This window comes from Phaseolus vulgaris, chromosome 7, assembly GCF_000499845.2.
Source record: "Phaseolus vulgaris cultivar G19833 chromosome 7, P. vulgaris v2.0, whole genome shotgun sequence".
NCBI classification, from domain to species: Eukaryota; Viridiplantae; Streptophyta; class Magnoliopsida; order Fabales; family Fabaceae; genus Phaseolus; species Phaseolus vulgaris.
The window spans coordinates 3,817,577-3,828,728 of NC_023753.2; the positions used below are offsets into that span (position 1 = coordinate 3,817,577).

The window sequence follows — 11,152 nt, forward strand, 5'->3', positions numbered from 1 at the left end:
TATACTTTCGAATCATTGCAACAATTTTTCGATTCAAAAGTTCTCAATGTTTGTCATTTTTACCTTCTAGCTTGTCTTTGCAAGAAATGGATTCATGCATATCCTTACAGTATAAGTGATCCTCCATCATGGGTTTCCGATAGGAATAGTTGTCTGTTGTCAACTTGAACATGTCTCCATTATAAAATACTTCTTCCATCTTGTATCAGAACCAAGTTCTAATACCACTGTTGAAAACATGAGAACTAATTATCCCTCTTTAGTATATAAAAAATGGGTACTTGCGGAAACAATAAGCAAACAAAATAAATTATAGAAAAATAGAATAATGACACTGAGAATTTTTAACGTGGGAAAACCTTCTCAACTTGATAAATAAAAACTCACGAGACCTAGTTCAGAAAATGTATTCACTATGAAAGTGAGATTACAATATTTGTTTCTCAAACTCTAAGGGTAACACTTAATCTCACCAAACTAGGATGAAATACAATAACTCTATATAGCCTTTCTCTAGGAATTTTAATCTCACACTATGGTGGTTATATATTCTCTCATTTACTCTTTATGTTGCTCTTTTCACTTGTTTGTTTTTTTTCTTCCTCACAGCTTCCCTCCCTTTATATATAGAATGAGAGAAAGTCTTCAACATAAAGAGATTATAGATAATTAATACTCGTTACATTTTCAAAATATATCTTCAACTTTTTAGATTGAACTTCATAATTTTCAAGAGAAATTAATTCCAAGACTTTGAAATGTTCATAATTAAATATATTCTATTGATCAATGATCAAAATTCATTAGTCACAGTCTCTTATTAATTAAGAAAGAATTCCTAACACAAAGTTCAACCATAATCTATCATTACTTAAAAAAACTATTAAACAATAAAAAAACATAAATAAATAAATAAAATTAGACCAAAATTCATATATATATATATAAAAAAATCTACAAATCTAGATCAAACTAAACATAGAAACTGAATACCTAAATAGGTAAATCCCGTAAAAAATTCATCACAAAACAAAGAGAAAAAACAGATAATAATTTTTTTTAGAACATCCAAATTTTCTAGAAATTTGAACAACATTGTCTTCCGTCTCATTTTTTTTTTAATCATTCATTTTATTTCAACTGTTTTTTCATTAAAATTATAGATTTTTTTATTATTATTATTTTCGTGTTTTTTTTTTCTCTCATTCACAAAACAAACATTTGTATTATATTATAACGTAGTTGGGAAGTAAAGATTTTAGCGCCTAATTAACCCGATCCATCGCAGATCTGGAAAATAAAAAGTAAAATATTTATATGAAGCAACTCTTTAATTTATTATTTACTATTTTAAATAATATATGTCCGAAATGGATGGTATTAATTTTTAAAACATGAAATGTAGCATTGAGCAGCTGTCACTAGGCCCCAGGGTAGGTAGGTATCCAGTAGCCACAAACACATTCTAGACAGCCCACATTTTTTTAATGTCAATTTAAGGGCATGTTCCTGCTTTGGATTTATGATTTACTCCACAGTGGGAAACAGTGAATAATATTTGAGAAAATTATAGAAGGACACCAAAGTGACCACTAAAGTATAGGAAAAACACAATGTACCTTTCGCTATTACCATTTACCAGCTCATGGAAGTTGACACTTTCGAAGGAGACTAGGTCAACATATTAATGGGCCCAAACCCATGCCAGATATTAGCTGGGTTTCAACTCAAAACAATTATGATGCCCTTTAATAATACTAATTATTATTTTTTTATTTAATAATATTTTTTAGTGTTTAGGGTTTTTATTACTTTCCACAAAAGCCATAAAGCCTTTGCATATTGCATGTATTAATTCTTGTGCTATGTATTTGCATTATTTAGGCCTCCTTTTCTTGGCGTTAGGTTCCTCCAGTTGTTTCCTAGTGTTTCAATAATGAGTATTCATCACCATCTCCTCTCACTAGAAAAATAAAAAATAAAAATAAAAAACCTCATAAATACTAGGAAGCTTCGTTAATTATAGTTTCCATGTTGGAACAGACAATTTCAGTTTGATTGATTAGTGTTATTTTGAACCAAACATTGACCATTTGGTTGTTGTATCAAATTTTAATATTAGTGACGGGTGGCTCAACTTTTATGGCTGCTGGGACTGTCTCTATTATTCAGTCAATTCTTTTGTACATAACAAAATTAAATAATCAAACTTAAAAACTAAGCAAATCATGGACATGAACATTCCATTTGATCTTATCCTAATTCACGCTAATCATATTACTATTACAGATTATTCGGTTAATTATTCTAAATAATTTAGTTTTTATTTATGATTTATTTTATCTATGAAATTCAAGCCTGAAAACATATTCATAGTAATTAAATCTGATAGGAGCCGAGTCCACAATATATTCGTTATCAATAAATTACTTTATGAAACTTAAAATTATTTTGGTGATTTTTTTGTTTTAAATCACATAAATTTCTATCTATCAATAGAAACAAAACAGTGCTCGCATTTTACTTTCTAAAAGTTAAAAGAAATATTATTATTTAAAACCAAATATATTAAAATTTATTTTATTATTTCTTACACTACAAGAAAATCATGAAATAAAAACTAATTTTTAGTAACAAAAAATAATTAGTTGTTAGACTAATTTTTTATTTTTTTTAAATTAATTTATATTATTTAGCAAGGTTTTTCTATCAAATTTAGAAACTAATTAGTATTAAAATCTTGGTTACTAATTAGATATTAATTTAGAAACCATTTAACAATAATAAAAATTAATTTAATTTTTTTTTTCTAAAATATTATCTAATTTAGTTAGTATAACAACTAATTATTTTTATTTCTAAAATTAGTTTCTATTTTCTAGTAATATATTAATATTATGTTATTTATTAATGATATTAAACTTATTGAAATGACATTATGATAATTATGAAGTATAATCATTACAAGATCATTTATAATTTAATGATCTTATAAGATGGTCTCATAAAATTTTATTTTACTTTAAGTGAGTTTTATTATAACGTATCATTCTAAAGTTTTGCTATGAGTTTTATAAGACTTGTAATGTTTCTAATTTTAACTTTTTTACAATTTAAAGAAATAATGTAATTATTTTAATAAAATATTTTTACTTTTAAGATTCAAAAGATTTTAAATCTTAAATTTAAGAACATGAGTATACTGCAAAAGATTTTTTTTATAAACTTATATCTTAATTTTAATATTCAGCTAATTGAATTCTATGAAGACAACTATATTCTGTACGACTTAAACTAAAAGTTGGAAATTAAATAATATTAATTTATATCCTATCAATAATTAAATAATACAGATTAAGCTACTTTTGTATATTTTCTCTGGGTATTGTTAAGTTGTCTCCGAATCATGTAGTACATTGTACTTGTATTATTTGACCATCATCACGTGCATAACACCTTTTTAATAGGTAAGATTAAGAATCGTTATTCACATTCTCAATTATATTCATCTGTTGCTTTCAAACAATTATTTTTTTGGTAGAAAGGAACAAACGGATAGAAATTTGGGATAATTTAAGAAAAAAATAAGAAAAAATAAGCAACTTTTTAATTTTTTTTAATTAAGAGTAGATATAAAAATTAAAAATAAAAATGAAAAATTATATAAAAACCCTATGAAATTAGAGTGGGTGCAAACCTCAACCCTATGAGCCGATCCTTTCATTGTATATAAGTGGAAACCTGGCTCTGATACCATATTACGAAATGGACTTTAAGTCTAACTCAACTTCATAAAACCGGTTCATAGAGTTGAGATTTGCACCCACTTATATACCATAAAAGGCTCTAATCTCTAGTCGATGTGGGATCTCCAACTATATATATAATTTTTTCAGAACAAGTGGACTTTGATATTTAACAAAGGAATAAAGATGGGAAATTCATTTTTGCATTAAAAAAAATCGTAATTAACCGTTATTTACGTGCTAGTTTTGTTGGTATTATAAATAAACTGGATCGAGCCGATATTTAAATTGAAAAAATATTTTTACCAGTTCTAATATTTATATATATGTATATATTTGAATTTATTTAAAAACTGTGTTATGTTGTTGAGATTTTATTTATATTTTATGATTTATCAATAATAAAACGTGTCTCCCGACACACTTCTGTAAAAAAAAATACTGGTTTGAATTTAGATTGAAGTGCTTGTACACGTGCAGACATGTGTTTGAATAGTAAGCAATAATACTGGAATTTGGAATATATACAAACGGATTTAAATGTTTTAAATAAAAAAAAGATACATTATATATTAAAGGTTTGAAGCAATTTGAAAAGACTATAAAGAAGTTAAATCGAAGAACTTCATGATTTATTAAAAATATACAAAGAATATTATAATGAATTTTGAAATAGTTATGAGGTGAAGCTTGTCCTTTTGAAGACGAACTCAATGCACACGTGCCCACATGCCTATGTGATTGCATGTGGATGCATAAATCCTAGTCAACTGCGCTATGCCCCAAAACATTTTCACAGTCTCTCCACTGATGCACTTATGCATCAAGCTTTATAACTTTTGCAGTGCTATTAATTAAAATACTATTAATAAATATAATACTTTTATTTTATTTTCCCTCTTCATCACAATAATATATAGATTATTTAAATATTAAAAAATATGCAAAGATGTAATTGATAAAAAAGTAACTAATGTAATTTTGAATTTTATAAAAGAATTGATAATTAAATGAGACAGAAGAGTAAATAATTCATATTTTTATTTAGTGTTATAAATAATTATTTTCATAGAAATCTTAAAAACATTAAATGTAATGGAGCATGTGATTGAAAAAGGAGAAACAATAAAAATACAAGGTGGATATAATAGTTAAAATGTAAAAAAGTTAATGTTATAACTCTTTTGTTTGCTAATAGACTGATTTGACAGACATATGTATTGTGAAAGAGGAGAAAAAGAGAGGTACTAATGTATACTAAATACTATAGTGTGTGTGCAGTGTCTATGTTCAGAATGTTAACGTACTTCTTTTTAGCATTCTTCCTTCCTACCAATCATCATGAATACTGATAAAAACCATTTTTTGGGAATCCCTTTTAGTCCTATGATTAAACAAAACCCTTTACTAAACCAGTATATATAGTTAGATTGTTCCTCTAAATTGGGATAATAACAGTGATGATAAGTGAAGAGAGAAAGAGGTGCATAGTATAGTAGTAGGTGTCCATGTTTTGTTTGTTAAGAGGGTACACAGTGCTTCGCTGTCTAGCATGTGAAAGGGGTGTGGCTCACCCAACTGGCACTTACTCATTGGCATAGAAAGGCTAATGAGAGGAGAATGAGGACAAAAAGTAGTGTAGGATTTATTTCACTCTCATTCTCTATGCTCTTTTCAACCTCCTATCCAAATCCACTCTTGTTACTTCAATACAACTTGGTGTGTGTGTGTGAGAGAGGACATTGCTCCCCAAAACCAAAACCACATTGCCATTCCGTTAATAGGGTGTGCAAGAGTTTCATATTTTGTTCCATTCTTTTCTTCCTTTTACCACTATCACTCTCTCATCGTAAATTGGAGACTCCTATATTTTCCTATATACTAGGAAAAAAGAAAAGTAAAGACAGGAAGATGAACACATTTGGTTCAGAAATACGCAGCAGTGGGTGTGAGTCTGGCTGGACTCTCTACCTGGACCACTCTTTCCTTAACCAGAATGCTTCTTCACATCAACACAAGGACAAAAGATTCAAAGATGAGGACTCTGGGGAGGAGGATTTGTCCATGCTTTCTGATGCTTCGTCTGGACCTCCTCATTTTCCACACTACGACTCTTACTTCAATGAACATGTCAATGGTTGCTTCTATTCACCTTCCAAGGCTGTGAAGCTGGCCAAGAGTGCTAAAAAGAAGCAGAAAGTTAAGGAAAATCAACACCTTGAGGATCAACATCCGACTTTTCTTCATGACACTGCTAGCTCTCCTGTTTTTGACTTTTCCACTGTAAGTTTGATGTGTTGAAAGCCAGGAGTTTGAGCTTGCATTGTTTACTATTTTACCAAAAATGATGAACCGCTTGAACGCGTTTGTTACTCATGGTTCTTGAAAATTTTGCAGGAAAATGTCACAAGGGGCAACCAGCAAACATCTGTAGGGAGTGTGGTTGATTATTCACAAGGCTCTTCTGCAACTTATTTTGAGGTACTTGACTTCTATTCTTTTGATTTCACTATTTTACACCTCTTTGAAAGACATGGCTACAATATTTATATTCTTTCAGGGAAGATCCTCATTCCAAGAAGAACACTTCGGTTTCTTACAATCAAAAAATGAACTTGAAGACAACAAGTAAGTTTCTTCTTGTGTGTACAGAAAGAAGAAAACAGATTTCTAGATTTCTACATTTTGGTTGTGATTGAGATTTTTTCATATGCATTCTTTGTTTGACAGATGGTACGGAGGGAAAAGAATGGGAATAAGGTGAATCTGCTAATGGCTGTCTCTGCAATGGATGGAGAATCGTGGTGTTGAAAGGGACCCTGTACCTTTCTCTTATTTATTTTTCTTTTGTAGTCGTTAATGTAGTGGGAAACAACATGAAAAGACAAGTTAGATTTTTTTGTTCACTTTTTTGTTTTTGATATCTTATTTTCTTGTCAATGAATGATGATTACATTTACAAGGCAGGCTTTTCGTATGTGTCTAAGGATGCTCCTCTTTTGTTTCCATGAAGCCTCACTAGCACTAACAACAGTGAAGGATTTAATATTCAATTAAAAATGAAATATAACCCATCCTTATTTTTCGTCCTTTTCGATTCACGCGAGCAATAATCTATAACTTCAAATACAAAATGTTAATTTGAACTCAATAGTATCATCTGTTCTACAAATAAACTAAAAAGAAAATTTCTAATCATAAAAAGTGAGGAAAAGACTAAGATAATTTGAACTCAATAGTATCATTTGTTCTACAAACAAACTAAAAAGAAAAATTTCGGGGTAATATATGCAACTGATAAGTATTAAAATATAAACTGACTAAAACTAAAAACTAATAAAATTTCATTATGATATAATCTAAAGACTTTATAATTGCTGCCGACTTTATATACAAACAGTGGTCTCACGAATAATTCAGATTTAGGTAACGTGACCCTTTTGAGAGTTAGGTAGGATTGGTTGTGATTTAGATTTGATTAAGTAGAATGTTTATATTAGTAGTTGTAATAGCCATGATTAAAGGTTAAGGAAAAAAGGGACAAGGGGTTTAAGAGTGTTGGGAGGAGGGATGGGCAATGAGGAGGTTGTAGAAAGAAAAGGAAGAAATGTGAAAGTTGATGTTGGAATATTTGGCTCATTCAAGCTCTCTGGAGATCTGCCTGTGATCTTCCTGACCCAAAGTAACATGACCCATTTTGTGTAGTTTCTCAACTTTTATTTTCTCTCGGAACAATCATCTTTTAAAATATCATATTTCATGTTGGTTTCTGTGCTCTTTCTCCCTCCAACTCTGTCTGCTTCGAAACTGTCGTAGGACTTTGATGTCATCCACAATTCTCCCTTTCATTTTTTTATTCCTAGTTAGTTCCTATTAAAATAAAGGACCAAAAATCTTGCATGAGTCCAGAAAGGTTGAAAAAAGCTAAAGAAAAAGATATCCATTCAGAATCTAGGATCACAAAATTATAATCTCAATCCACATGTTTTCCAGTACATAATAGTTCAGTTATTCTATCTATGTATCAATATATAACATTTTTCTATTCTTGTTTCATTTTCTTTTCTTCCATACATTTCTTAACTTCACTTATATAAAGACTAATTTGGCTCATACAACCAACTACACGCACTACTGATATGACTAATTAACCTATCTAGTTTTAAATGATAATTTTTAAATAACAAAGAACAATCTTTTGAAGTTATACAATGGTAGTGTGGATAATGAAAAGTTAAAGATGCAGAAGAAACGAAATTGTAGAGAGAGAAAGTAATTAAAAAATGAAGATATTCCGTGGCTTGCGGCATTCCATCGAAATGGATAAGAATGAAAAGGGTGGTGGTGGGAAGGAAACATCTGTGTTCTTCCAACCACAACCAAACCCCTCTGTCATTGTAAGAGGGTAAGGAGGGTGCTTTGTTTCTTCCAACAAGTTTTTTGTTTTTTGTCTCATCTCTTATTTATGTGACAATGCCCAATTTAGTTTGGATGTTTCCATTTCTCTGGACAATTTCTGCACTCTTGAAGATTGATAGCTCTGTGCCAAGAACATGAACATTTATTGTATAGTCTGAAACTATATCTGATTTCTCATAAATATGTAGTCATTTTTTTATTATAATAAACGAATAAAATTCAGTAATGTATCTCATAAAAATAAGCTATATCACAGATATATGATAATGTCCTACCTATGTTAATTTCTCCCAGGACTTGAATTATACACACTGTGAACATACATCACTGCATAATTCATGTCATGGTTGAAAGCAAAGTGTATACTGTAATTACTGTTCACTATCACATTGAAAAAGTGTAGCAGGCAAAATCATTCTTCCTTTACCTTTTAGTCAAAACCTACACTTCAAATCCCAATGGAATTTTATTTTCTTTTGAAGTGTAGAGTGTTATTTTGGTAAGTAGTACTAAATTTGCAGTGTTGAATCTGGGCTTCACATGTGGGACAAGGACTCTCATATACAGCTTTTGAGGACAGGATTAGCAAAGCAAGTGATAAAAAATTTGAAATTTGATCCTTCACAGTGTTAGTACAAACAAAAACATTGGAGGAAGGTACCCCTTTCTACAGGTGAAGACGGCTGCAGATTTTACTTCAAATGTAACTTCATAAAGGAAATTCATTCTTATAAGTAAAGTTCATAATAAGAGTTTTAAAATTCAGATCTTATGGAAAAGTTTCATTAAAACATGATAACATATTAAAAGAATTAGAATTAAAAAAACTGTGTCTAGAACTGAAAAATATAAAAAAATTCTATGTCAACTGTCATATTTTCAGAACATTACATTTAAACGGAATTAAATTTAAAAAAAATTAGAATTTTACATAGTAAAATAAAATTTTATAAGACTTAATTAAGTTTTAATAATTTTATAAATTTATGTATTTTAAATTAAAAAAATCCATTTTATTAAATATTTTAAATATTTTTTTACTTCTATTTAAGTATCATATTATTTGATCAACTTACACATTTTTTCTCTTTAATCTTTCACAGCACATCGATGACTCATTAATGGAAGAATTGGAAGTGATTGGAGAAAGAAGAAACATAGTTGATAAATGAGTTGGAAGCATGAAAAAAAAAAGTTATGATATTATATTAATGACAAAAATCAAACGCTCAAATACTTATCTAAAAATAAAAAATATTTTGAACACTTAATATAATCAATATTTTTCATTGAAACTTAATTAAAAATAAAATATTCAAATTTATGAATTATTTAAAATTTAATTAGCTTTTTATAATGTAACTTTTGTTCACTGTGGGAAGGATGAACTCTTATATATTGATACAAAGTTATGAATAAGATATACAAAATAGGGGTATTTCTTTGTTCAAATAATTTTGAGATTCTGAGATTCAGTCAAATCCAAATAAATTGACTTGAATTTTCTATGTGCAAATCCAATCCAATGCGAATTGATCCAATCTCGTAAAAGTTAGATGCCTGAGTTAAGTACATTGAATTCAAATTCCAATTAAATTCAACTAAAATGATGATAAAACCATATTTATTATTTGAAAATTTAATAATTTATTATTTTTATTTTATAACCATATTTTTAATAGAAATTTTCAAAAACATCTAAAAATTAGTGTTATTTATCTTTTAGATGGCATTAGGTTTGGAGCTGAGATTTAAAAAAAGATAATTAAATGTGGGTTTAATTAGGAATTGTGAGCATGAAATGCATGTGGTGATTGGTGAATCTAAAAGTAATGTTTGACCATACCACCAAATCATTCCTTGGATTAGTCACAGATTTATTTTTGAGGGAAGACTTTGAGGCCTTATTAGTCTGCCAAAAATATTTCATGTCCTTTGAACAAGTCATGGCAATGCAGTGAAATGCTTATCTTATTATGCTACATACAATTGCCACCATATCCAAATACCCCACAAGGCTGGAATTGTGGAAGACAGTGAAGAATGTGATGCCATCCAATGTAAAATTAAAGTCATTAATTGAATCACCTGAAAAGGTTGTACTCAGAGGATTTGAAGGACACAGTGAATCACAATGTACAGGGTTCCTAAGTGGATCTCTAGTGTACAATTCCATAGGTAGAGCTACAGTCTACAAAAGCAAATTCAATGTTATCTGAGAACCATAGAAAAGTACAACAAGAAAACCTTTCACTTGTTCTTTTGAAGCCACTCAAGGATATCCTTTTCTGCATCCGATAGCTCCCCATCCCTTCTCTTCAATGTCCCTTCCATCAATTCAAAGTAATCCTTGTAATTGCGTTTGTAATAACTATCCAGCCTCTGTACTCAATGTGATACAAAATTAGACACACCATAAAACAAACGTTGAGTGGGGTTCACTAGACAAAATAATCTTCATTTGGCAAAATATAAGAACATTCTCAGCTAGTGATTTGTTTACCTCTTTGTCATTTTTCTCCTTGTTTTCCTCTGATTTCTTCTGATACTCTGGAGATAATTTCAACACAACATTTTGATGTTAACAAAACCAATACAACTTGTTAAAGCTCAAGAGTAAAGAAGGAGAATGGAGAGAAATGTGTACTTTGAAGAAGCTGAGTCCTAGAGTCAGGTATTTGGGTGGTGGCAATTAGAGTGCTTAAGACAACGCCTCTTCTTCCCAATTCAATTTTGGTGCTTAGGTTTGGTGTGGATGTGTGTGGTGCTTTCCCTCGTGTTCTATGAACTGCTTGCAAATTAGATGAAGCATACTTGTTTAGTGTAATAGTTAGTGCCATCAATATGGTTTGCCCAATTGAACTCATTGGATATTTTTATTTGTCTTGTATGCGTCTTGTTAAGCAACCAAGAATCAAGAGTTATCCAAATGGATAAGGAGATGAGGCAGAGCAGGACGTGTGGACTAGCTTTTGTAGGAACTAACC

At 29.6% G+C, this 11,152-nt stretch overlaps 2 protein-coding genes across 2 annotated transcripts; one reads left to right on the top strand and one right to left on the bottom strand.

Annotated features, from left to right (window-relative positions):
- The first annotated feature begins 5,345 nt into the window (after positions 1–5,345).
- Positions 5,346–6,721, top strand: LOC137828612 (protein SOB FIVE-LIKE 6-like). The gene is made up of 4 exons (XM_068635258.1): positions 5,346–6,029; positions 6,144–6,227; positions 6,307–6,374; positions 6,477–6,721. The coding sequence occupies exons 1-4, from the start codon at positions 5,367–5,369 to the stop codon at positions 6,508–6,510; spliced, it is 849 nt and encodes a 282-aa protein (XP_068491359.1). The 5' UTR covers positions 5,346–5,366; the 3' UTR covers positions 6,511–6,721.
- A 3,505-nt stretch (positions 6,722–10,226) lies between these two features.
- Positions 10,227–11,048, bottom strand: LOC137828613 (uncharacterized). Its single transcript, XM_068635259.1, has 3 exons — positions 10,813–11,048; positions 10,669–10,715; positions 10,227–10,547 (listed from the first exon to the last, which is right to left on the bottom strand). Exons 1-3 carry the CDS (start codon positions 11,030–11,032, stop codon positions 10,416–10,418), a joined length of 399 nt encoding a protein of 132 aa, XP_068491360.1. The 5' UTR covers positions 11,033–11,048; the 3' UTR covers positions 10,227–10,415.
- Positions 11,049–11,152: the final 104 nt, after the last annotated feature.

Coding starts and splice junctions, on each gene's coding strand:
- LOC137828612 (XM_068635258.1), top strand. CDS start 5,367: ATGAGGACAAAAAGTAGTGTAGGATTTATTTCACTCTCATTCTCTATG. Junction 6,030..6,143: donor CTGTTTTTGACTTTTCCACT/GTAAGTTTGATG, acceptor AAAATTTTGCAG/GAAAATGTCACAAGGGGCAA. Junction 6,375..6,476: donor AATGAACTTGAAGACAACAA/GTAAGTTTCTTC, acceptor TTTGTTTGACAG/ATGGTACGGAGGGAAAAGAA.
- LOC137828613 (XM_068635259.1), bottom strand. CDS start 11,032: ATGAGTTCAATTGGGCAAACCATATTGATGGCACTAACTATTACACTA. Junction 10,716..10,812: donor TAGGACTCAGCTTCTTCAAA/GTACACATTTCT, acceptor AATTATCTCCAG/AGTATCAGAAGAAATCAGAG. Junction 10,548..10,668: donor AGGAGAAAAATGACAAAGAG/GTAAACAAATCA, acceptor CATTGAGTACAG/AGGCTGGATAGTTATTACAA.